The sequence below is a fragment of the Scyliorhinus torazame genome, chromosome 18 (genome assembly GCF_047496885.1).
Source record: "Scyliorhinus torazame isolate Kashiwa2021f chromosome 18, sScyTor2.1, whole genome shotgun sequence".
In the NCBI taxonomy this organism is placed as follows: domain Eukaryota; kingdom Metazoa; phylum Chordata; class Chondrichthyes; order Carcharhiniformes; family Scyliorhinidae; genus Scyliorhinus; species Scyliorhinus torazame.
Window position 1 is genome coordinate 48,900,231 of NC_092724.1, and position 27,876 is coordinate 48,928,106.

At 46.0% G+C, this 27,876-nt stretch overlaps 1 protein-coding gene across 2 annotated transcripts in view; it reads left to right on the forward strand.

Annotated features, from left to right (window-relative positions):
* Window positions 1-27,876, forward strand: part of sema6bb (sema domain, transmembrane domain (TM), and cytoplasmic domain, (semaphorin) 6Bb) — an 809,283-nt gene that overhangs the window by 400,428 nt on the left and 380,979 nt on the right. The window contains exon 1 of one of the 2 annotated variants that reach the window (XM_072482723.1): window positions 17,205-17,329. The exons of the other annotated variant lie outside the window; for it this stretch is intronic. Coding sequence (XP_072338824.1) covers window positions 17,230-17,329 — 100 coding nt within the window. The 5' untranslated portion in view covers window positions 17,205-17,229. Of the gene's footprint in view, window positions 1-17,204; window positions 17,330-27,876 lie in introns of those variants that run through there. 2 annotated transcript variants of the gene reach the window in all.

The window sequence follows — 27,876 nt, forward strand, 5'->3', positions numbered from 1 at the left end:
AGAACGGTGAGAGCTTTTTCAAAATTTTGATTTGTTTATGTTCTGGTCTGGGCCATGTTCCATGGGTGGCATCATGTGGCTTTGTCTAATTGCACTTAAACAGGCCACATGCAATGACGTTTTCTGACTCTTTCACTGCACAATACACAGAGCTGTTGTAGTTGATGCCACTTCATAATGCAGAGACCGAATAACGAGCTCCGCAACCTCATGGGACTCTCCAACTTCTGTGCCTCCACTTAAATGTGAAAACATAGAGCTGAGTCTTTGTCCGATGGGAATTTCCAGGCATCAGTGGTGGATCCAGATAGAGTAAATGGTGAAAGCAGTACATAGAGGTCAGAGCTCTGATCAGAGTGCCCTTTTCCCCAGACCTGTAGGCTTATACAGCTCCCTCCTGCACAGTTCATATAGGCCAGAGTATTAACAAGTACCCTTCCAGTATCTGGTCCACCAGAGCCTTCACTTAAAAGCTATTTCCTCTCTTTATTTTCTTCTCAAAGGATCTCTACAGGACAGAAGGAGGCCATTCGGCCCATTGAGCCTGCACCGACATTTTGAAAGACCACCCTAACTACGCCCAATCCCGCACCCTGGGCGGGATTCTCCAATAATGGGGCGGTGGCCCATCACTCTGGACTTTCCTTAAGAAAGTGATTCTACTACCTGCAGGGAGCTGTCAGGGCCCCGGAGTGCTTCTCGCAGCTCTGGCTGCAGACACGGGGCTCCGCACTTCTGATCGGAAATCCGCGCATGCGCACGGCGACGGCCTGCAGCCATGGGACATGGCGGACTCGGACCGCGGAGTGGCACCTGAAATGTAGGCCTCCCCCCCCGAGATCCCGCGCGCCCTTGGGTCCGTGATACCCAATCGCCCCCCTGGCCATCCATGAGGTGATCGATCCCCCCCCCCCCCCCCACTAAGGCAGCCACGGACTGAGTCCACAGCCGCCACCGGCCATTCCCGACGGCCGATAGGTGGTTAGAACCATGCCGTCAGGAACTCGGCCAGTTTTCCTTGGAGAATCGCGGAGGTGCCTCTGTCAATGGCCCCCTACCGCGTAGTTAATGCACGCGAGATTCACGATGCGGGAGCGGCGTCGGACTGGATTTCGGCCTAGACGCCCATTCTCCGCCCCCGCCCCAATCGCGATTTCGGCACAGAGGCTCAGAAAATCCAGCCACCTATTCCTGCAACCCCACCCTAAGGGGCAATTTAGCATAGCCGTCCCACCTAACCTGCACATCTTTGGAATGTGTGAGAAAACCAGAGCACTCGGAGTAAACCCACGCAGACACTGCGGGGAAGTGCAAACGCCACACTAGTCAGAGTCAAACCCTGGCGGTGTGAGGCAGCAGTGCTAACCACTGTGCTACCGTGCCGTCCTATTAAACAAAATTCTATTAAACAATTCTATTAAATTCTACTAAAACAAAATTCTATTAAACAAAAGAATTATTCTTTATTTCTTTACGAATACTAAATGGAGCAACAATCCACATTTTTGTTAAGTTTATTATTAACATGCCAAAAAACTGAAAAGTTTCATTATGAAGCTTTGCATACTGTGATGCGATTTCTTTTTCCCTCAGTTTTATCTCACCTTCTTGTCCTCTGCATTACTGATTCTTAACGTTATTTTCATGTCTTCTCCACTTCGCTGTACTATCGATTTTAATCTTGGTTTTTTTTCAAGATTAAAGTCTTTGACTTCTTTCTTTGCCTCCTTGCCTTCAGCAATCATTTTGAGGCCCAGCTTGATTCACTTGGTGGCCCTTTCACAACAGAGTCAGCATGGGTTGTAGGTTCAAGCCCCATGCAGGAGTTAAGCATAAAGCTTTGACTGGCACTTCAATGCGGTACAGAGTGCTACACTGTATAAACTGCTGTCCTTATCAAACCAGGGCCTGCCTGCCTGTTCTGTCGATACAGCAGGCCGCATACTGAAAAGAGAACGTGAAGTTTCTGCCCTGGTCAACATTCCTCCCTCAGGTCAATCACCAAAAACAAGATGGATCGGTTCTTTATCTCATTTGGTGTTTGTGGGATTTTGCTATGTGTGAAATAACTGCTGCGCAATCCACATCGCATTGGTGATTGCACTCCAGACAGGGACTCATTCGCTGTGAAGTGCTTTCGGAGCATGTCGTCAGAAATATGATGAGGTGTTGTAGAATAAAAGTGCTTCTCTTTGGCATTGAAAGAAACTTTGAACAAAGATGTGATTTGATTGGTTAGAAGTCAGCCTCCAAAAGCCACTGCTGTGAGAGAACTCAAAATTCACATTTGCCGCATATACAAACGTGACCAAAATGGACTCATTTTTCTGTACGAGACAAGAGTGGACAGGCGAGCATCACAGCCGCCAACAGAGGAGCAACCCGACCAAGTGAACTCATTCATTGTGCGCTAACTATTACAGTGAGAAGTCTGATGGTGACATTTGAGTCGGTTCACTGAAATATCGGTGCTTGTTTCAGACTCACTGTACACTAAGCTGAAACTGCCTCCACAAAAGGAAGTTTCTATCTGTCATACAAGTCAAGTCTGATAAGAGACACAATACAATTAGTCAGACACTGAAATGTTTGCGGTCTGATTCTTAGTCTGGGTTGGCTGGCCTCAACTGGAGTTGCATTAGCAGTGCAGCAATTAGACCTAGCACCGTTAGTTAGGGAGTTAAAATTTCATCCAAGATCCCTGTGTTTTCACTGGAAAGCTCCCTTTCTAGGCACTGGGTAGACAAGTATACACTCTTGTCCTCTTTCCTTCACTGACATTGAATGTTATTGACAAGTTGTAACATCGCTGAGTGGGTTGATGGAACCTATGACACCTTCCTCAGCATGTGTCAGGAGCGTCAAGGGAGATGAGGCGACAGTTAGAACAAAAGGAAACAGCAGATCAAGAGACAACCCGAATGACTAATCCTGCATCGATATACCTTTCATGTCTCATTCCTTCTTGTGATTGCAAAGAGCTATCTATCCTGGGGGTTGGTCGGGTGCAAAATTATTTGCATCAAAAACATGCTGATGTTGTTAGTTCCTGGTTGGAAACATCTCAGTGGCTTATTAAATATTAATAAGCCTCTCAAGAAATGAGAAGCCAAAGAAAGTCAGTGTGAATGTGTTATGCTGTGTTTTATTTGCAACAATGACTTTGAGTTTGAATGTAAGTCGGGAGTGATCCAACGTGCGTTCTTTTCCCTCCGTTACTCCTGCCGTGTTTTTTCCCCTGCCGATCGCAAAGGCACCAAGCCGTGCTGCGATACAGTATAAGACAATGCTGGCCACCCTCTTGGTAACTCTCCAAAGTTGTCATTCGTCATGTGTGGAAACTGGTGGACTATTTGATTAGGGCCAGCACAGCCAAGTCAAAACCTCTCTCAGTCGATAAGCACATGCCTCTTGTTATTAGACAAGTGTTACTGGATGCAGTCCAGGCACAAGAACCCTGGCTGCTTCCCCCATCTTATTAGTTCAGGATGCTGTGACCACTTCACACTGTGTGCACCTATAACCGCTCAGTGCTCTAATTAATCTGGATGGAAACCCTTCCTAAAGTAATTCTCCTCATCTCCTGTGGAGAACAAAACCTGGACTTCGTTTCAGGCAGACTGGTTTCTGTCTGTAACAGTTGCCCATAAACCTCATCAAGTATAACAGGGATATTGTATCGTGACAGACTCAAATTCTCACAGGCATTCCCTGAGTTCTGACAATTTTCTTTTTCATTTTGCCTATCCACTCTTCTGAAGGGCTGATTATTGCTGGAATATAATTAGCGGAGATAGGCTGGCCTTCAAGCCCTCACACAAGCGATCGTTCGGAATTGGTTGTGAGTGTTTGTAAGTGACATGGCTAAAGGTGATTCAGTTTTCTATTAGAACATGGAACATGGAACATTACAGCGCAGTACAGGCCCTTCGGCCCTCGATGTTGCGCCGACCTGTGAAACCATTCTAAAGCCCGTCTACACTATTCCCTTATCGTCCATATGTCTATCCAATGACCATTTGAATGCCCTTAGTGTTGGCGAGTCCACTGCAGTTGCAGGCAGGGCATTCCACGCCCTTACTACTCTCTGAGTAAAGGACCTACCTCTGACATCTGTCCTATATCTATCTCCCCTCAATTTAAAGCTATGTCCCCTCATGCTAGACATCACCATCCGAGGAAAAAGGCTCTCACTGTCCACCCTATCTAATCCTCTGATCATCTTGTATGCCTCAATTAAGTCACCTCTTAACTTTCTTCTCTCTAACGAAAACAGCCTCAAGTCCCTCAGCCTTCCCTCATAAGATGTTCCCTCCATACCAGGCAACATTCTGGTAAATCTCCTCTGCACCCTTTCCAATGCTTCCACATCCTTCCTATAATGCGGTGACCAGAATTGCACGCAATACTCCAAATGCGGCCGCACCAGAGTTTTGTACAGCTGCAACATGACCTCATGGCTCCGAAACTCAATCCCTCTACCAATAAAAGCTAACACACCGTATGCCTTCTTAACAATCCTCTCAATCTGGATGGCAACTTTCAAGGATCTATGTAAATGGACACCGAGATCTCTCTGCTCATCCACACTGCCAAGAATCTTACCATTAGCCCAGTACTCTGGCTTCCTGTTATTCCTTCCAAAATGAATCACCTCACACTTTTCTGCATTAAACTCCATTTGACACCTCTCAGCCCAGCACTGCAGCTTATCTATGTCCCTCTGTAACTTGTAACATCCTTCCGCACTGTCCACAACTCCATCGACTTTCGTGTCATCTGCAAATTTACTCACCCATCCTTCTACGCCCTCGTCCAGGTCATTTATAAAAATGACAAACAGCAGTGGCCCCAAAACAGATCCTTGTGGTACACCACTAGTAACTGGACTCCAGTCTGAACATTTCCCATCAACCACCACCCTTTGTCTTCTTCCAGCTAGCCAATTTCTGATCCAAACTGCTAAATCACCCTGAATCCCATGCCTCCGTATTTTCTGCAATAGCCTACCATGGGGAACCTTATCAAACGCTTTACTGAAATCCATATACATCACATCAACTGCTTTACCCTCATCCACCTGTTTGGTCACCTTCTCAAAGAACTCAATAAGGTTTGTGAGGCACGACCTACCCTTCACAAAACCGTGTTGACTATCTCTAATTAAATTATTCCTTTCCAGATGATTATACATCCTATCTCTTATAAACCTTTCCAAGATTTTGCCCACAACAGAAGTGAGGCTCACTGGTCTATAGTTACCGGGGTTGTCTCTACTCCCCTTCTTGAACAAGGGGACAACATTTGCTATCCTCCAGTCTTCTGACACAATTCCTGTAGACAAAGATGACTTAAAGATCAAAGCCAAAGGCTCAGCAATCTCCTCCCTAGCTTCCCAGAGAATCCTAGGATAAATCCCATCAGGCCCAGGGGACTTATCTATTTTCACACCTTCCAGAATTGCTAACACCTCCCCCTTATGCACTTCAAGCCCTTCTAGTCTAGTAGTCTGAATCTCAGTATTCTCCTCGACAACATTGTCTTTTTCCTGTGTGAATACTGACGAAAAATATTCATTTAGCACCTCTCCTATCTCCTCGGACTCCACGCACAATTTCCCACTACTGTCCTTGACTGGCCCTACTCTTACCCTAGTCATTCTTTTATTCCTGACATATCTATAGAAAACTTTAGGGTTATCCTTGATCCTACCTGCCAAAGACTTCTCATGTCCCCTCCTGGCTCTTCTTAGCTCTCTCTTTAGGTCCTTCCTAGCTAACTTGTAACTCTTGAGCGCCCTAACTGAACCTTCATGTCTCTTCTTTACATAAGCCTCCTTCTTCCTCTTGACAAGTGTTTTGACTGCTTTAGTAAACCACGGTTCCCTCGCTCGACTACTTCCTCCCTGCCTGACAGGTACATACTTATCAAGGACATGCAGTAGCTGTTCCTTGAACAAGCTCTACATTTCCATTGTGCCCATCCACTGCAGTTTTCCTCTCCATCCGATGCATCCTAAGTCTTGTCTCATCACATCATAATTGCCTTTCCCCCAGATATAACTCTTGCCCTGCGGTATATACCTATCCGTTTCCATCACTAAAGTAAACGTAATCGAATTGTGGTCAATATCACCAAAGTGCTCACCTACCTCCAAATCTAACACCTGTCCTGGTTCATTACCCAGTACCAAATCCAATATGGCCTCGCTTCTCGTTGGCCTATCTACATACTGTGTCAGGAAACCCTCCTGCACACATTGGAAAAAAACGGACCCATCTAAAGTACTCGAACTATAGCGTTTCCAGTCAATATTTGGAAAGTTAAAGTCCGCCATAACAACTACCCTGTTGCTTTCGCTGCTATCCAGAATCATCTTTGCAATCCTTTCCTCTTCATCTCTGGAACTTTTCGGAGGCCTATAGAACACCCCCAACAGGGTGACCTCTCCTTTCCTGTTTCTAACCTCAGCCCATACTACCTCAGTAGATGAGTCCTCATCAAACATCCTTTCTGCCACCGTAATACTGTCCTTGACTAACAATGCCACCCCTCTCCCTCTTTTACCCCTTCCCTGAGCTTACTGAAATATCTAAACCCCGGCACCTGCAACAACCATTCCTGTCCCTGCTCGATCCATGTCTCCGAAATGGCCAACATCGAAGTCCCAGGTACCAACCCATGCCGCAAGTTCACCCACCTTATTCCGAATGCTGCTGGCATTGAAGAAGACACACTTTAAACCCCTTCCTGCCTGCCGGTACATTCCTGCAACTTTGAAACCTTACTCATGACCTCACTACTCTCAACCTCCTGTATACTGGAGCTACAATTCAGGTTCCCAATCCCTTGCTGAACTAGTTTAAACCCTCCCGAAGAGCATTAGCAAATTTCCCCCCCCCCCAGGATATTGGTACCCCTCTGGTCCAGGTGTAGACCATCCCGTTTGTAGAGGTCCCACCTACCCCAAAATGAGCACCAATTATCCAGGAATCTGAAACCCTCCCTCCTGCACCATCCCTGTAGCCACGTGTTCAACTCCTCTCTCTCTCCCTATTCCTCGTCTCGCTAGCACATGGCACGGGTAACAACCCAGAGATAATAACTCTGTTTGTCCTAGATCTAAGTTTCCACCCTAGCTCCCTGAATTCCTGCCTTACATCCCTATCCCTACCTATGTCGTTGGTACCTATGTGGACCACGACTTGGGGCTGCTCCCCCTCCGCCTTAAGGATTCCGAAAACACGATCCAAGACATCACAGACCTTGGCACTTGGGAGGCAACACACCAACCGTGAATCTCTCTCGTTCCCACAGAATCTCCTATCTATCCCCCTAACTGTAGAGTCTCCAATGACTAATGCTCTACTCCTCTCCCCCCTTCCCTTCTGAGCAACAGGGACAGACTCTGTGCCAAAGACCTGTACCCCATGGCTTACCCCTGGTAAGTCATCCCCCCCAACAGTATCCAAAGCGGTATACTTGTTACTGAGGGGAACGACCACAGGGGATCCCTGTACTGACTGCTTCCTCCCAGCCCCTCTCACCGTCACCCATCTATCTTTATTCTTCGGAGTAACTACATCTCTGAAGCTTCTATCTATGACCACCTCTGCCTCCCGAATGATCCGAAGTTCATCCAGCTCCAGTTCCCTAACATGGTTTCTGAGGAGCTGGAGATGGGTGCACTTCCCACAGATGAAATCAGCAGGGACACTGACGGCGTCCCTCACTTCAAACATTCTGCAGGAGGAACATTGCACTACCTTCTCTGCCATCCCCTCTCGATTAAAAAAAAAAGGAAGAAAGAGCTTACCTGTTATTCACTCTACCCCTTAGGTTAAAGGAGGTGGAAGGGTGGGGGACACTACAAATGTAGTGTCTAGGGTTTAGAAACTGCCCAGCTTAAATACGGGTTAAAATAAAACACTTAACCAGCAACCACTGCGCCCCACACAAAAATAGCAATCAGCTGTTATTGGCCTGCGCAAACAATTTCAATCTTTACTACTTACCCAGCAGTCACTCTGTCCTCACTCCAACCGGATTCAGCTGGAAACTCCCAACAGTAAGTTTTTTAAAAAAATTACTCCCCTTCTCAGCAACCTCTGCACCCCACACGATAACACCTGAGGGAAAATAAAAGAAAAACTACTTACCAGTCACCAGCCAATCACTTACTTGCAGGCTGTGACGTCACGGCTCTGTATTCATTACAGAATTTCTGGCACAGGTCACGACAGAGCAGTCAAAACCAATGGGGTTTACCAACCGATTTTGCATCAGGAGTGAGTGGTAGAGAGACTATAATGGTACAGAAAACCTTACCATATTTTTGGTGTTCACCGCAGTTTTGTTCTGGCACCCAAGGCTCTGAATGGAAATGGGCCAGAGGTGTGTAACTAGATGCACAAAGGATTCCTGTAATATGCTTTGGACTTTGATGGAATTTTTAACTGAAAGATTGCAGTATCTAAGCTTCAGAAGCCTTGCCCACTGGCAGAGGTATGAAGTTCCCAAAGCAGTGTCCCTTGAAAGGACTTTTGTTGGGCCCCTCAGGGAAGCCCAAAATTCAGGTTGGCGGAGGTATGTTTGAGGCAGGGTGAACATGTTTATTGCGGACCACTCGCTAGTTGACCTCCTCGCCACTTTTTTGGCCTCCCCTCTTGTAAAGGGCAGCATGGTAGCACAGTGGTTAGCACAGTTGCTTCACAGCTCCAGGGTCCCAGGTATGATTCCCGGCTTGGGTCATTGCCTGTGCGGAGTCTGCAGGTTCTCTCCGTGTCTGCGTGGGTTTCCTCCGGGTGCTCTGGTTTCCTCCCACAAGTCCCGAAAGACGTGCTGTTAGGCGGATTGGCCATGATAAATTGCCCTTAGTGTCCAAAAAGGTTAGGTGATGTTACTGGGTTACGGGGATAGGATGGAGGTGTGGTCTTAGGTAGGGTGCTCTTTCCATGGGCTGGTGCAGACTCGATGGGCCGAATGGCCTCCTTCTGCACTGTAAATTCTATGATTCTATGTTTCTAAAAGGCTTTTGGGAAGTCTGGACACTGGAGTTTCTGTCCCTGCACTCTAATCAGTATTCTCAACTCTGAAACAATTCGCCAGTTCCATGCTAATGAGGCCAACCATCAAATTGATTCAGGCAGGCATTCTGACCGCTTAGCCCAGCCCAGTCACCCCCCCCCCCCCCCCCCCAGCTATGTTCATCTCCCCCTCAGCCTCTGCCTGTGGGAGTGCAGCCATTGGCCTCACCTCTTACTTTGATCACCTAATACAGCACAGACAAGTGATCAAGCGTAGAGCCCTCCCTTGTCTGAATTACTCCGTTAGACACACAGCCAAGCATTTCACAACTTAATCACACCTGAGGACTGAGTGGTCTGTACATTTTCAAAGGTTGGCTTAGCATTTACCAGAAACAAATATTTTTTGTAGCGCGAAGGTTAATTAGCTATCTGGCTTTACGTTTCTTTATTCAATCATGGGATGTGGGCATCCCTGGCTGGGCCTGCATTTATTGCCCATCCCTGGTTGCCCTCGAACTGCCATTTCAGAGTCAACCATATTGCTTGGATCTGGGCCACATGTAGGCCAGACCAGGTAAAGCTGGCAGATTTCCTTCCCTAAAGAACATGGGTGAACCAGATGGTGTGTTTTTTTACACAACAATGGTTTCATGCTTTTCATTCAGCCTTTAATTCCAGATATTTATTCAATTCAGATTTCACCATCTACCGTGGTGGAATTCGAATCCAGGTCCTCCAGAGCATGACCCTGGATCTCGATTATTAGTCCAGTGACCATATATCTATGCTACCACCTACCCTTAGTCCTTTCAAGGGACAATGCCTAGCGAGGTGCTGAGCCACATAGTGCGGGAAAGTCACCATGTTTGACCTCTGCTCTTTGATTTGTCGCTACCACTGCCGTCACTTCAGGTAAGGAGGAGAAAATAAATCAGTCATGATTTCTCCTTCTGATCACAATTCAGGGGCCCATTGCTGGCAGGTGCAAGTATCTGTGATGCCTCCATGGTCAAATAGCCGGCAACTTAATTGCCTGTTTTTTAATTCAATCTGGGGATATGGGCATCGCTGGCAATGCCAGAATTTGTTGCCCTTCCCTAATACCCCTTGAGAAGGTGACGGTGAGCCACTTTCTTGAACTGCTGCCAGCCCGTTTACTGCAGTTTCTGCCACTGTGCTGTTAGGGAGGGAGTGCCTCGAGTTTCAAGCTGGCTCACGGGTGGTGATGAAGGCTGTGTACTATGGGCCTGCTTCTCTCCATGCACCATATTAAACTGAGGCAACATCCTTCCGGACCAGAGATAGGGGGACCAAAGGTATAGAAGGATGATTATATCCCAGCCAAAACATGCAGGGAGCTCAGAATGAAGCTGCTGTTGGAGATGGGGTTTAAAAATAGGTCTGCACATTGAAGGGACATGAGGCATAGAATTATCCAAACATTCAACAGAAACTTGATACTATTGCTTGAGGGTTAGCCTCTGACATCTTTCCTGCCTATCATGCATACAGTACAACCCATGCCAACTGAAAGACAGCAATCCACACACTTCAGAAATTGTGCTGCCAGTTCAAGGCTCTGTGGGGGCTGGCACCTGCACAGATTGCTTTCTCGCTTCCACAGTTTTTGCAGTTCAATCCCTTCCATAGATGAACAAATTTTCTTGCTAATGGAATAGCACAGCAAGTGGTACTCAACACATCCCTTCCCTTCCACCTGAGGGGCATTAAGTTGCACTATGGTACAATTCCTTAAGTGGCAGGAATCATACACTGGGAGTATGGGCAGGCAATTCAACTATGAGATGCTTCACAGCTTTATACTCTCCTCACAAGTGCATTTTCCCAGCAGGAGGGACTGACCAGCCATCAGGGGCAGAAACTCTGGTGGAGTTTTTTTTTCACTTCCTTATTGCCAAGCCACTGGGCGTGATTTACCCGAATGGGTACAGAGTTCCATAGCGCAATTAGCTGGGTGCTTCCCGGTGTTCAGAGCACTGAGAAACACCACGCTATCAAATGGCCATTCGGGTAGATTGGGGGCATCAGCAGGGAACCCGCTCGCCGGAACTCCTCAGTGAGGGTGAGATTGGGACACCATTTTTAAATGGTGTCCCGATCTCTCAACCCTCCGGACATGAATACTGAACTCCGCCCCCAGCTCCAACCGACCTGTAAGGGGTCATCAGGCCCTCCCGCACCCCCTGCACCCACGCAGGGCACCCACTGCACCGGCCCAGGGCACCCCAGCCCGATTCTCATGCCAGCCTGCCACCTTGGCAAACCTAGCACTGCCAGTCTGGCACCTTGGCAGTGCCACTGCCAGCTGACAATGTCACTTAGGTACCTTGGAGTGGCAAGGCTGGCACCCAGGTGGCATTGGCTGGCATTGCCAAGGTACCAGGCAGGCAATGCCAAGGTGCCCAGGTGGCACCAGAAGTGCCAGAATACTACCCTGTCCAGAAGTCAAGTACCTGGGGGCCTCCGATCCCCTGGGAGATCCGCACGAGTGCCGTTCCATCTGGTTCCCATTTGTGGCAACCAGCACTGAACAGCGCTCACCCGAGATCCCCAAGGCCTTGGGTAGATCATGGGAATGCTTGTCACAATGGGCGGGATTCACATTGCAACATCTTGCCAGATCATGTTAGATCTCGTGAGGCGTGGCGAGCCGGCTAGATTCCGGAAGATGGATCATCTACCTGTTGTTCTACCTTTCGGGCGTAACGCTGCCGGGAGGTCTCGCCCACTGAAACTAATTGCAGCATCATCAAAAACGTGCCTGGTTGAGACTAGTCCAGGCCAAATCAGAAGTGGAACTGGATGCTTTCTAGTTTTTTGTAACTTGGCAACAAATGGAGTGATGTCTCATATCCAGGAGCCATGTTTGTTTCCAGTCAAAGAGACCAATTATGTGCCTCGTGAATTATTCATCTGTCTTCACTTGTTGAAATGGGAATCATATTTCGGGAGACTGGATCACTACAATGTGCTTTTCCTCACGGGGCTTTGCTTTGATTGCACTGATGTATTGAAAGCTTATTTTTCTGCCGACTGTGAGAATCCTCCGTGAATTGGAGGGTGCAGTCTGCTCCACAGCTTGAATGCGACCATTAGAAGTCACAAGTTGGCAGTTTCTCAGGCACAGCAACCTCTCCCCACCCAGCATACCCGACCCTTCCACCCCCCCTCCTTCTCCACCACCCCCCTAACTTCCCACCCCTCCCCCGCCCCACACAGGAAGGGTGTCTGTGTTGGATTCACATGACGCTGGAGTAGGTGCTTTGTATTTTCAATTTGCGTTTGCACGAAACTCTAGCTTACATTCTCCGCTGTCACGATAGAGGCACAGCCTGTGGTCATCTGAGACTATGGCCATTTTACTTACTTACAGCTAACCCATGCTGTAGTTGAAGGCTCATACTTTACAGTCCCACTCTCCCATTGCACCTCGGTTTTTTGCCCCCCGTTTTATAAGTAACAATCCAAGCCCCTTTTAAAAGTTAATATCGGATCTGCTTCAACTGTCCGTTCAGCAGCAGGATGACAGAGACGGCCTGGTCCCATGCAGGAACATAATGGGATAAAGTCACGATTTTGGTCCGTTGATCTGTCCATCATTATGTGTATATGTATGTGCTGTGATGTTCACCTGAATATCATGACATACACTGTTCTACGAGCAAGTACAATGCAAAGGGAATGAAACCATTTTGTTCCAGCAGGCCGCAAAAGCCTGGAAAAATCTTCAGGCACACATTCCTTTAGTGATCAATAATAAGCATGTACCAATTCAATGCAAATGGAGTTTTGATTTTAGCCTTGATGACAAATCATTGTTGCAAGCTCATTGGGCTGATACACTGATTGCAAAGGTCAGCCGACTGCTGGTGGATTTAGCCCATTGCATTCTGGATGAATAATGATAAACTTGGCTGTTTTGAAAACAATCTACTAATCAAATAAATCACTTCAGGTTTAGACAGAAATAGTCACAAAATAAATTATTGTACGACCAGAGGTTGAATAACTCAGGGTGGCAAATCGCCGCCATTTTCTGATCAAAGAAAAGGGTGCTTTGCTTGGGCATGTGTGTATGAAGAGATTAATATATTGAAAGCTGAATATCAGTGAAACTTTAGCACTGATGAAGAGATGGCCGGACAGCTAGCTCTTCTAAGAATTAAAAAAAAATGTGGCAAGAATTGTGAGGATAGGTATCGAGGCAGCTAATGGAATTAAACTTGGGTGGTTGCACACCTGAGTTACACAGAAAACTTCAAATTTAAAAAAATTGTGACAGCTTGAAGTTCCATTAATATTCATGAAAATTCACAACTGCCATTTGGATAGCCAAGGCTACACTGCTGTAAATGCATGGAGTACCATCTATTGCTTTTCTCCCAGTGACTATAGAGAACCATAGAGGTAAATAATTCAGCAGGTAAGGATTAAACATGCCTGTGTTCATTTTACTTTTTCATCAGACTGCAGCGTAGGAACTGTTGTTGGCCATTTAGCCCTAGCTGATCTGTGACCTAACTCCATACCCCTACCTTTGTACACCTGGCAACATACGGTAGGTGCTGGAAACCGGAAATAAGAACAGATAACTCAGCAGGTCAGGCAGCATTGTGCGGAGAGTTAAGCAGGGTTAAGCTTGCAGTTTAGTGATTCTTCATCAGCTCTCCCTCCAAGGCCTGAATGTCTTGCCTGAGGTGTGGTGCCCAGCGATGGTCACCGTTCCCCAAATGTGGTCTAACAAGGGATTTGTATAGGTATAGCACACTCCCTACCACCTTGAGTCAAGAACTCTAGATATGAAGGCTAGCGTTCCATTTGCATTTTGAATATTTTCTGCACATTTTAATGATTGATGTACTCATGGCTGTTTATTCCCCCACTGTTTCTATGTGAATGAAAATCGTTTATTGTCACAAGTAGGCTTCAAATGAAGTTACTGTGAAAAGCCCCTAGTCGCCACATACCGGCGCCTATTCGGAGAGGCTGGTACGGGAAATGAACCCGCACTGTTGGACTGCCTTGATCTGCTTTAAAAGCCAGCTCTTTAGCCCTGTGCTAAACCAGACCCGTTTTATTACCATTTGGGAAGTATTTTAATCAATTATTTTTAGGTCTACAATGGATGACAATGTGCTGGATTCTCTGTCCCGCCAGCCCCTTTTTTCAGCGCGGCACTCCCCCGCCGGCAACGGAAGTCTCCGTTCCCGCAGCCGCCCAATGGAGTTTCCCATTGTGGCTACCCCCATGCTGTCGGGAAATCCCGGGCGTGGATGCGCTGCTGGCGAAGCAGAGGATCCCGCAGCACATTTTTGCTCATATCGGAATCCATTTACCACAGTTCTACCCATTTACTCAATATGTCTATCAACATCTCTTTGTAATGTAATGCTTCTCGCTACAATGCCACCTATCATTGTGTCATAAATGTGGATATGTGGCTAATGCCTCATTTAAGTTGTTAATAAATACAGTGAATAGTTGAGACCCCAACATGAGGGCACCACAAGTCACATCCGCTAATTAGAGTCCATAATTCTTATTCTCTGTTTCTGCCACTCAGCCAGTTTCCTAACCAGGTCAATTCACTGAATTCTAGCTCCAAATTTAGCTAACCTATCATATGAGGCACTTTGTTAAATATCTTATGGGGATCCAGATTCATAACATCGTAGGCAACCCCTAACCACCACTTAGTTACCTCTTCCAAAAATTCAGTCAAGCCTGTCAGGCACAACACACCCATGTGGTTCTCCCTGATTGGCTAAACATTTCCAAGGTGGTTCAGTTATGCTATTCTTAATTAAACACTCTAGTAATTACTCCACAGCAGATGTTAGACTAACTGATCTATAATTCCCTTGTTCCCTTCTCTCACCTTAAATGATGGCGTGACATGCACAATTTTACAATTTAAAGGAACAGTTTCCAAATTGAGAGAACTCTGGAAAACTGTAGTCGCGTCATCGACAATGTTTTCAGCTATTACCTTTAAAACCCTGAGATGGGATGACACAGTGGTTAGCACTGCTGCCTCACAGCGCCAGGGACTCGAGTTCGATTCCAGCCTTGGGTGACAGTCTGTGTGGAGTTTGCACATTCTCCACATGTGTGTGGATTTCCTCCGCTGCTCCGGTTTCCTCCCACAGTCCAAAGATGTGCAGGTTAGGTGAACTGGCCATGATAAATTGCCCCTTAGTGTCCAGAAGGTTAGGTGGGGTTACAGGGTTATGGGGATAGGGTGGGGGCGTGTGCCTACGTAGGGTGCTCTTTCAGAAGGTCTGTGCAGATTCAATGGGGCAAATGGCCGCCTCCTGCACTGCAGGATTCTATGATTTCTATTGAAACGGAGGGAATCTGAGATCATGCCTAACAGGTGTAGTAATGAGATATACCCAAGCAATTTTAAATACGATACAAATGAGCATCTGAGGAAATTTAGCTTGTTTCATTATGGAGCTTTGCGTGCATTCTTTCCTGCAATTTTATTTAAGATGGTTTGGATTATAACCAGGGCAAATAGTTATAACAATAGAATCCCTACAGTGCAGAAGGAAGCCATTTGGCCCATCGGTTCTGTACCAACCATTCAAAAGAGCACTCTACCTAGGCCCACTCCTCCGCCCCGCCGTATCCCTACAACCCCACCTAACCTGCACATCTTTGGATTGTGGGAGGAAACTGGAGCACGAGGGGGAAACCCACGCAGACACAAGGAGAATTTGCAAACCCCACACAGTCACCCAAGGCCGGAATGACTCCCGGGTCCCTAGCGCTGTGAGGAAGCAGTGATAACCGTTGTGTTACCGTGCTGCTTTTCTGTTTCCTAGAACCTAACAAGATCTCTCTCAGGTATTTGTATCAAGGAGTGTTTGAATGATAATTATCTGACTCATTAGGGAGAGATGATGGTGTACTGCTAATATCATTGGGTTAGTAATTCAGAGTCCCAGGCAACTGCTCTAGGGATCTGGGTTCAAATCCCACCTCACAACATCCGGTTGAGTTTAAGCTTAATGAATAAATCTGGAATTGAAAAATTAGGACGGCATGGTGGCACAGTGGTTAGCACTGCTGCCTCGCAACACCAGGGACATGAGTTCAATTTTGACCTTGGGTGACTGTGTGGAATTTGCACATTCTTCCCGTTTCCTCCGGGTGTTCCAGTTTCTTCCCACTGTCTAAAGATGTGCAGGTTCGGTGGATTGGCCATGCTAAATTTTCCCTTAGTGTCCAAATGTTAGATTATGCGGAGTTATGCGATTACGGGGCTAGAGTGGGGGGAGAGGCCTAGGTAGGATGCTGTTATCTAGGGTTGGTGCAGACTTGATGTGTCAAATGCCCTCCTCCTGCTTTGTAGGGATTCTATGATCATTAACTAACACTTGGAATGCCTTCTTATTGCTCCATTCCATAAACATTCTCTTCATAAACATTCTCTTCCTCAACCCACCATCCCCACACCTCCCAATTCTATCCCTTCCAACCTTGAAGACCCTGACTCCGACTGGGGTTAGGGTTCCACAATTACCGAGCACCCTCAGGAATCTTATGCAAATCATCATTCTTCACATATTGTCCAGAAGTGACCATCAGCTGACAGTTTGATTGTGGGATATGTCTCAGGGCAACGTTTGATCCTGTCCTCAATCAATGTAAGCGGATGTAGGTTTTCCAGCCGTGGTCACTGGGTAGTGATCGAGAGTAGGATCCCTGGCTGATTTCCACTCCAACCCCTTCCACTACCGTCAATTGTTGCATTAAAACTGTTGCCCCGGTTAAATTAGCTGCCTCAACACAGACGAAGCATCAAGTCTGTGCCACCAACTTTAGTGTCGGCAGAGTGTTTATGTTCAATACAGTCTCTGTGTTACAAAGGGAGCCATCCTTTATTTTATTTCTCAGAAATCTACAATTCCATTTGAAGCCACAGTCAAAGCTGGCTCCTGGAGGTCAATTCCCTCTGCATCCTGTATGACATTAAGGCTTATGTTCTCACAGAAATCTTACTTTGCTGGAGGGTCTTTCGCAAACGCAGCCTTTTCATTAAGCAAAATTGTTCCAGGGAATGGCTAGGTTCACTAACTTTAAATTAACACAGAGCTCCTCTGCTAACCGCTGTGTTTTTGTGTCTTTGCCGCCAGACATCTCTAAAGAAGGCCATATTTTCTCTCTCACCATGAAGCCGTTGACCTTCCTGTTCCTCACAGCACTGTCTGGACTGGCTGCAGCCACATTCCCAGATGATAGTGGGCCCCTCAGCGCTGGCACTGCAGACTGTAAGTATATAGGAGCATATTAATAGCTTGAAAGAACAGTACATTTTCAGGGGGCAGTTCATTTGGTAAGGGTTACCTTAGCATTGACCTGCCTGGGAGACATTTAATATGTTTTTTGGGATGGGGTCTATCCTTTTCTCATTTTCTACCGAAGATGTTGGGCTGGATTTCCATCTTTGAGGTGGGTAGCGGTAGTCAGGAAATTTCCAGCCTTGGGAGAAATTGCCTGCAAAAACAGGATTTTTGCTCTGGTTGGATGGGCGCTAACAGGAGCCAGGGCCTCCGCCCCTGGAAAGTGGTCAGAGGCAACTACAGCGGCTTCCGGGTGCAGAGGTGAGCTGTTTAAAAGATCTGTCCTGTGGGACTTTGTCTGTTATAATAAAAACAGAAAGGCTCACCAACCCCCTCCAATCCCCCATGCCCCATTCATGCTGCCTCATGCCCTCCAACCACTGCCACAGCTCTTCATACCCTCCACGCCAAGCTATGGAACATTCATGCTCATCCACCCACTATACGCACTGCATTGGACCAAATGAACCCTATAGTGACAGTAGGATGAGTTAAAAAATCTTTAAGAAATAATTCATTCAGAAAAATGTCTTGTCCTGCATTATTAATCATCCAAATCATTTAAAGTAGTAATAGCTGAAACTGCAAGCACTTGAAATTGACAGAATAGATCATAGAGTCAGAGCTGCCAATCAAGCAATGTTTTCCCTAGAGTGCAGCTATTTCAACACTCTGATGGATATCTGTGCTGTCAGGCAAGCCTCAATTTATATTCTTTACTGAGAGTTCCGACATCTATTGGGGAGTTGAATCAACTGCACTTCAGGGGAAATATTGCTTGATTGACAGCTCTTGCCCTGATAAATATTCTGCCAATTTTACAACATTTATTTATACAAGATAAAGAGGGTTGAAGTGCTTGCAGTTTCTTCTATGGATACTCTAAAGGGTCTGGATGACTGACACTTTTACTGGGCTAGAGTAAACGCATTCATTTTGAATGAATAACTTTTTTAAAGCTTTTCTTATACATTCTATTATCATTGTATGGTTCATTGGTTCTAGACAGAGTATATAATGGATGAATGGTCATGGAAGTGCCGTAGCTTAGCAGGAAAGGTGTAAGAGGCTATGGGGGTGGGTGGAGGGGCATAACGTGGCATGGGTAAAACATTTGAACTTAGCTTTCAAATAGTTTCCTCATCTAGACTATGAATCAGTGTACCTCTAAGGTGCCATGAACCACTAGTCCTTTAAAAGCTGACCCGACTCCACGTAAAGTGCAGTGGAGTAGGATATGTCTATCCCCATATCGGAGCCAGTCAGGTCAAGGTTCGGGGTGCATGCTCGGATTTATAACACTTGTGAAAATCTGAAATCCTGGGAATGAGCTCATGAATCCTGGAATCAGGTCCTGGCCACAATTTTCACACCTCAATTGAGTCTCCCCAAAGGTGCCCTGGGAAGGGAATGAGGAGTAGGATGTGATAGAGGGGTGGACCAAGGAGTCATGAAAAATGGTGTCATCCCATCAGAATGCTGACAAGGGAGCAGAAGATGTGTATGCTGATGGTATTATGCTGAAGGTGGTGGAAAGGGCCAACGATGATCCTTTGATTGAGGAAGCCTCCATATTCCTCCAAAAATCCCTAATTCCTGGAATCATTCTGATAAATCTCCTCTGCATCCTCTCAAGTACCTTCCAACTGCTAGACATCCAAACACAGAGAACGGAGCTGGATTTTCTCATTTTTTGGCAGAGTGGTGCAGCAGGTGGAAAAATGGCATGGAAGAAGCAGATCCCAAGGGCAGCTTCCTCCGTCGTACTTTTAGGAACATTAAAAAAAAGGTTAAGGGGCGGGTCCCATGATGTCACATTGGCGGAGCCCATCCCGCCAGCTACTTATGTTTTGAAAGACTGGGGAGCTATATTTAAAGTGCGCCCCAATGCAAAGAATTAGAAATGGAATCTGCATTTGCCCCACCTCCATGAAACCTCTCTCCTACCCCCTTCTGGAAGCTCCCCATCACAGAACTCCTCAAGGAACACCCCCATCATGAAACCTCCCCCCCGTGGAACTCCCCCACCATGGAAGTCCCCCATCACAGAGCTCCCCCATCACAGAGCTCCCCCACCATGGAAGATCCTCAACCATGGAACACCCCGCTATGGAACTCCCTGGCCACGGAATCTCCCCCCCCCCCCCCCAACTATGTATGACCCCTCACCACAAAACCCCCCACCATGGAACCTTTCTCCACCACGGAGTTCCCGATCATGGATCCCACCCCATAACTCTCCCCCACACCCCTACACACACACACACACACACACACAAAATCCCCCAACCACAGAATCTCTCCCACCACGAAACTATCCCCACCATGGAATCCACTCACCACGGAATCCCCTCACCGCAGAACTCCCCCTGCAATGGAACACCTCCCCCCTCCACCCCTCAATACTGCCCCAGTCAATACCCCCTGGCACAGTGCCAGGATACTGCCCGGGCATGACCCTCTCGTCCTGGGGGATACTTGTTCTCCTCCGGACGTTTCTGCTCACCAGGTGCAAATCATGGGGAACTTGCCGTGATTCATGTCGGAGTGCCCTCAAGGGACATGAATGGATTACATGAGGGGGGGGGGGGGAGGGGGAAATTATCAGGCGTAAAGGCCTGATAATTATATTTAAATATTTTCAAATGGGCTCCCGATGTTGATTTTCAGGATACCCATTACGTAATTGGCAGGGGGCCGTGACAATTGCAGCGGGAAATCCCGTCTGCGTAAAAAACACATTTTGTGCCTTCGTGGGATTTCCCGCCTCTGACGCCAAACCCGCCACCGAAAACAGGAAGTGAAAAATGCCCCCCAAATAAATTTCTCATCCGCCCAATATGAAAGCACCCATCACTCCAGAAATAATTCCTGAGAAGGATAATTAATCACTCATCGGAGAAATGACAGGCCGCAGCTTCTTCCTTTCATCTCACTTAGTTTATCAGGTTTGGGCCGAGGTTTAATCCTTGAGGAGAGTGCTTGACCTCACCTTATTGTCAAAATTGGTCCTTCACTGTCCTCGAAAGGACCACCCTGTCATGACTTCAGATAAATGACCTTTTGAATTCATACCTTTAAAAATGCTTTCGCCGCTGTCAGATCGAGCTTCTCGTTCATTCATTCACTGAGAGTTGTATTTACACTATGCATTGTGGGAAGGTGCTCACTCAACAGCAACAAGTCCTGACCTCCAGGGAGTGACATTCCACAGTGAATTGAAGCTTTGTTTTTCTTGAAAGGTTTGGGCAATGCCTCATTGTTCAATTAAGGGGCTGAGAAGATTGTCTGATGAAATTCATGTGAACTAATGGAAATATATGCCAGACATCAGGAAGAACGCAATAAATGGTGGCATGGGGACTCACTGGAAATGATACAGGACTGATTTAAATACATGCTTGAGTTATGGGTAGATTTATAGGGTGGGAACCATTTTGAAACCCACAATAGGCTGTGTGGTTTCCCTTGACCTTCTCGTTCTCTGTTGACCTGGGACAGAACTGCTGTTGGGGATGGAATAGGATTACAAAGAGCTGAACATCGAAAATGTTCTTGAAAGATCAACTACATGGTAGTCTGAGCTTTTAGTGTATTATTATCAGGACATTATTCAAAAGAATTGCACTTGACCAATGAAGTCTAATATTGTACATTACACCGACAGTGATAATCTTAATGTGTCCTCTCAAATTGTTCCTACTATTAATAGCATAATCACAGATATACCGCTAAACATGAGTCCTTATTTGATTTGATGCTCTTTCCATCCACAATCTCGAGGTATTTTTCTCAGACCTACTCGCAGTTCATGCTGTACAGCATTGGTGAAACCAGTGGTGAAATCTTTGTGACACTACTGGTGGCACAGAATGTCAATGTGCCAATAAATCATGCTGCGGATTGTCATAACATAGGTTTTAGTACAATTCCTGAGACATCGTGTTGCTGATTGCTGCTGTACAGTCAGGCCAAGTGGTGCTAAGTGCTTCCCTAAACAGCAGGGGAGGAAATCTGTGCATATGTACAGCTCAACGTTTCTCACAAGCGGTGGTTAATGAACAGCATTGGGATGCACTAATAATAAAGTGCTCGCTCTTGTTCATTATTTTGGGTTTTTTTTTGTCCCATCCTCTCCTGAAAGAGATTACTCAAGCTGTAGTGCAAAGCACTCCAGGCTGGCAGGCTACTTTAAAGATCTGTGAGCCTAAAGGATGATAGCCCCAGTCCTTAAAACAAGGTGGGAATTACTTCATGTGACAGGGAAATGGGGAAATATGGGGAAGACAGAGTTCCTGGCAAATTTAACAGCAGGAGCTCATTTGATGTTTCTCTCCCCCTCTAATTCACAGCCGACTGCCAGCCAGAGCAACAGCTGGCCAATGGTTGGTCGGAAATACAAACCTTTTATTTTATTCATTCATGGGATGCTGGGCCAGCATTCATTGCCCGTCCCTGAGGGCATTTAAGAATCAACCACATTGCTGTGGGTCTGGAGTCACATGGAGGCAGGGTAAGGATGGCAAATTTCTGTCCCTAAAGGGCATTAGTGAACCAGATGGGTTTTTGACCGCCAACAATGGTTTTATGGTCACCATTAGACTTTGCAGATGTTTTATTGAATTCAAATTTCAACATCTGCCATGGTGGGATTTGAACATTCAAACATCATTACTTGGGGTCTCTGGATTACTAGTCCAGCGAAAATACCACTATGCCACTGCCTCCCCCTACTGTAGGAGGAGAAAGGGCTGGAGGGGATGGAAGGAGAGCTCTAGGTAAGAGATTGTAGTAGAGTTCAGATCCAGCAGTTTTTTTGCTGCCCTTCAGCTGCTGTGTTCCTAGCCCTGAGAAGCTGACCTGTGGCCATTAAATCCAGATGGATTTACAATCTAAAGCGTATCGTATTTATAATTAACATATTATGAATACTGACCCAACTCTTGAGGGTGGGTTACTCAACCAACTTCCAACCTGCCCGGGTTAGATGAGAAGTGAGCACATTCACAGTGGGTTCAAGTTAGCTATCTCATTTTTCAGAATTTAAATCGACGCCCCCCCCCCCCCCCCCCAACTGGTAATAGGCAGGAGTATGAAGCCCAGCTTGTTTTCCTCCTCCAGAGCTCAGGACTAGTGAGGCCAACTTTTTACATTCCTAACAGATTAACTCACTCGCACTGAGCTGGGTGAAATTTGGAGCTTTCCAGCTCTGAATGGTTCAACAGCATCCAATTTATCTCGACCCTTTAAAGGGAGCCGCGGGCCAAGAAAATAATGTTCTTTATATCCAATCTGGAAAAGATAATTGAAATTTTCCCATTTGTTCAACTGCTCAGTTGGTGAATGCATTGCCTTGTGTCAGGTTTCATTCTCAGTTGAACGGTGGTTATGATGTTACATTTGACCACAATGTCCCTGGCTGCAGTAAAGTGAATAGAAATTGATCAGAATACCTGGTTACTCTCCAATGGTTGCTGCCGGAAAGGACCATATCACAAGGTACATTCATCAATCCTGTACCCCCAGCAGAGCTATTAAAATCAGGAGTTGCAGGTTAAAGTTTGGGCTACGAAACTGTAATGCTGATTCTCTGATCCACTCGCTATTCCGACTGGGAAGAATAAGCAAAGCAGCATTGGTGTGAGCATCCAACATGGCCATGAAGCTGTGACCCTACATGCCCGTAGTAACACCAACCGTAGTCTATGCTAGCGAGACTTGGAAGTTACCAAAGTTAAGACAGGCATCTTTCACCAGCGCTGCCTTCATACGATTCTGAGTATCACATGGAGAGGCAGCATCACCAATGATGAAATGCTATGGAGGACTGGTCTGCAGGCATCATGATGGAGAGACGATTGAGGCTGACAGGACACATATCTCACCTCACAAACGTATGCCCTGTGTGATGGTAGAATGGACACCACCCTGTTGGAAGAAGAAGACAGGGTTGACCAGAGAAGAGCTGGCAGAGTGCCTTTATGAAGATCTCCAAGAGGGGACACCAAGTGTGTTGGAGTGAAAGAATTTGCGATGGACCGGGGCCTGTGGTAGAGGTTGCTGCTCATTGTCTCCAGTGTGAGACTGGAGGAACTAAGTCAAAGTAATAACTTCCCTTCACATCCAACACAGATGGGGGGGGGGTGAGAGAAAAAACCCAATTGCTCTTGTAAAGCTACATTGGGATAGAAGATGTCACCTATGGAATATGTGTCCTCAAGTAGATTCAAGTCAAACATTTATTTGACTACACAGATGTTTTCTTATGAATTACTGCGGTCAACACTGATAATTGAATATATTTTCAGGGAATTGCCCCATTGTGCTTTGTGACACGTTCAACAATGAATCAGGATATTTCAGGCATAAGAGCCTTTCCAATTCTGTTAAACATGAGTAAGGTTTGACTGCATTGCAATGAATATAAATGACCCTCATCAGCTAATTCTCTTGTTATAATAGAGTGCTGTATGGCCCAATTAGACCATGAACCGACATATAATTCCTAATAACACCTCGGGTTGTTGACTATTGGAACTGATTCGGAGCAGCATTGTTGGGCAGTAACCTTGTGAATTCACCCAATAAAACACACACAAGGGTGAAATTAAATCTCTCAACAACCTTCTCGCTGGTTGTCTTTGTGTATTTGTTTTTGGGTTATGTAAATACCAGCCGAATGGGACTCTAAAGCCGATTCTGATTTTACGTATTATGTTTTTTAAACGCCATCCTTGAACTGGGTGTGGGTGTGTCAGCAATGCATTATGATAGCATGATGAACAGATGCGCTATCTTAATGAGCAGGCTCCAGAGAAACTGTGTATAATGTTGATCTAACCACCCCTCCCTTGATGTAAACTTGCCCAGTCTGAGGCAATTGATACCAAGCTGTGAATCAATTCATTTAGTGTCAACAAATTAGTTGACTAGAATTTCTTTTCCCCTTCAATGTTCTCGCTTCCTCCTCTGAATGTTCAGACTCATACTGTGATCTACCTCTCTCGCCATGTCAATTTATCAGTACCAAATGGACATTCTTCATCAAGTGAGTCTCAGCAGTATATTCATCAATGGTGCCAAACTCCCCAAGCCATTTGGCACTGGTGCATCTCACTCCAAGCCCATTTAGTCCTTCCCTCTCAACTATATCTTCCTGCAAGACTTTCTCCTCACTTCAGTGGATAGTGGATAACTTGAACTCCTCCCCACTAGCCCTCCTCCGCTCCCGTCCGCCCATCCTACGGCCTACCCCCAGAAAACTACTGAGGCAGGTGTCAATTAAAAACTTCAAAACCACCATTGATCATGTTCCATGATCATTACATGAAAGGGCTCAAATTTCAACGGTTATGATTCCGAAGCTCGGAGTAAGAAGGGAAGTCAGGCATTACTCTGTCGCCCAAAGGGAATACACATGTGGGATGTGCAGCAGGGAAGGCCATTGAAGTGGACTTAAAAGGGAGGGGTTGTTGAGAGATATGGTGAGAAAGAAAGATAGGGTTAATACAAAAAAAGGGTAAATTCGTACATTCTTCCAAAAGATTTTTAAACTGACAGTCTATCAATGTGGGGAATAGGGGTTAAGGAATTGACATCTTGGGCAGGAGAGGGGGACTGCGGAAGAAGTCCAATGTGCACCATGCCTGACAAAATGTAAACTTGTTTTTCACACATTAATGGGATGCGCGCATCGCTGGCTAGGCCAGCATTTATTGCCTATTACTAATTGCCCATGAGGAGGTGATGGTGAGCTGCCTTCTTCAACCACTCCAGCCCATGTGGGGGTAGGTACATTCTCATTCTTTATAAGTCAGGTAATGATTTCATTGCTACACAGAGGAAATGTTCTCATAGCATTGCAAAGGTGAGCCTTAAAAACGAGGGTGGGATATTGGAAAGTTATAACTGGCAACTATCATAGAATTATAGAATTCCTACAATGCAGAAGGAGGCCATTTAGCCCATCGAGCCTGCACCGGCTCACCAGACAAGTAATCTACCCAGGCCCCCTTACCCGCCCTATCCTCGTAACCCCATCTAACTTACACATCTTTGGACACTAAGGATAATTTTACCATGGCCAATCCACCTAACCTGCACACCTTTGGACAGTGGGAGGAAACTGGAGCACCCAAGGAAATCCACGCAGACAAGAGGAGAACATGCAACCTCTACACAGTCACCAAGGTTGGAATCAAACCCATGGCTATGTCATTGTAAGGCAGCAGTGCCAACCACTGTGCCACCGTGACACCCAGATAATGGGTATTCTTGATTATGCTGCTTACCAATGTGCAATTGCTCCTGTTGGTGCATATGCATCCATTATGTTAGGTGAGAACTGGTTCCAGCTTTGATTTGGTGTCCCCCTCCCTCTCATACTTAAGAGCCTTAAATTATGAGATTTAACACTGAGAGGATGTTATGTCTGAGAGCCTGACAATGAGTAATGCATAATAGTAATTGTACCATAACTTCAGGAATGGTGAAAAGGTCAGTGTTATTTTAGGATTACCCGTCATTGGTTTAATGATTGCAATTAAAAAAGGTTGCTTCTTATTCGTTTTTACCATGCGTGTCTCCATTATTATTAAGGTTAAAACATTTCACCTGGCCCCCAACAGATTTTAATGTTTCCCCATTCTAGTCTCACTTACTGACTTGCAACCTAATTACCCTACCCGGTGAATGGTGATCAACATGTTGCCGCAATTACCCAGAATACACTAACTAATCCTATGACCTGCATTCATTTAATCTGAGAAATCCCCGCATTCCTATCTGTAACCCACACATCCAATTTGATTTACATTACAGCTCCTGCTTTTCCACTTCTGATTCTAGCTTAAAGACAAATTCTACCAAAACAGTCTACTCCCTGCTTTGTGTGGCCAACAACAACACTCCCAGGCCAGACACATCAGTGGTCAGATGTGCAGTGAAGCTCCATCTAAACAGACTTTTGCTTGAGTAGCGTTTAAGTTGCCCTTCTGGTACAGGTCCAAGTCAACAGTCTTCACGTGTGAGCTCAGTTGTCCCACATATGTGTGGTTTTCCAATCATAGGGTTCAGGAGCAAAAGCCCCAGTTAATGTTTTCCTGACCTACCCCCTTTGGCAGTAGGGGCAATCACAGTGCACATCCACCACTGGGGGAGGTGGTGGCGCAGTGGTATTGTCACTGGGCTAATAATCCAGAGTCCCAGGGTCATGCTCTGGGGACCCGGGTTCGAACCCCATTAGAGCAGATGGTGAAATTTGAATTCAATAAAATTCTGGAAACCTCGTGATGACCATGAAATCCAGTGTCAATTGGTTGTTAAAAACCTATTTTACATCCTTCAGGGAAGGAAATCTACCATCCTTACCTGGTCTGACCTACATCTCCAGCAATGTAATGCGATTGACTCTTAAAATGCCTGCTAAAATGACCCAGCATGCCACTCAATTCAAGGGCAATGAGGGATAGGCAAGAAATGCTGATCCAGTCATTGATGCCCACATCCCATGGTCGAGGGTAATTGTACAGTAAGAAGTCTTACAACACCAGGTTAAAGTCCAACAGGTTTGTTTGGAATCACTAGCTTTCGGAGCATAACTACTTCATCAGATGAAAGCTAGTGATTCCAAACAAACCTGTTTGACTTTAACCTGGTGTTGTAAAACTTCTTACTGTGTCCACCCCAGTCCAATGCCAGCATCTCCACATCAAAGGTAATTGCGCAGCGAACTTCCTGGAACTGGAGTCTAGCATGAATTAACGCCTTCAGAAGATGTTGGGATACAGACAAATAAAACCTGTCAATTATACCTGAGGCTCAAAATTGGAATAACTGTAACATGTTTAGTTGTTTACATTTGTAATTGGAGACTTATGGCTGAGTCCCCTTTTACTGTTACATTGTGTTTTAATACCTTTTGAAATGAAATGAAAATGAAAATCGCTTATTGTCACAAGTAGGCTTCAAATGAAGTTACTGTGAAAAGCCCCTAGTCGCCACAGTCCGGCGCCTGTTCGGGGAGGCTGGTACGAGAATTGAACCGTGCTGCTGGCCTGCCTTGGTCTGCTTTCAAAGCCAGTGATTTAGCCCTGTGCTAAACCAGCCCCTTTTTTTACCAGACTAATAATTAATAGGCTCTATTAATTCAGTAGCAGGTTGGAGCTCAAAATGTCGAATCACCTTGCAAGAAATTGTAATAATCAAAGATACGTATTTGTGCTTGTATCTTGTGAAACTCATTATTAAATGGACAGTCTCTAATCTACATTTGACTTATCAATTTTTTATGTGGTCAGATCACCCTGAAACCTGGTGAGCATTTATCTCTCCCCAAACAGGCAGTTTTGAATTGAGCCTGAACCTGAAACGTCAATATCTGTCTGAATGGTGTTTGCGCTTGTTCAGGCGAGGAGTGCTCTTGTAAAAAAACTACCAGCACAGGCCAGGCTCCTGGCCTATAAAGTGGCTTTTCC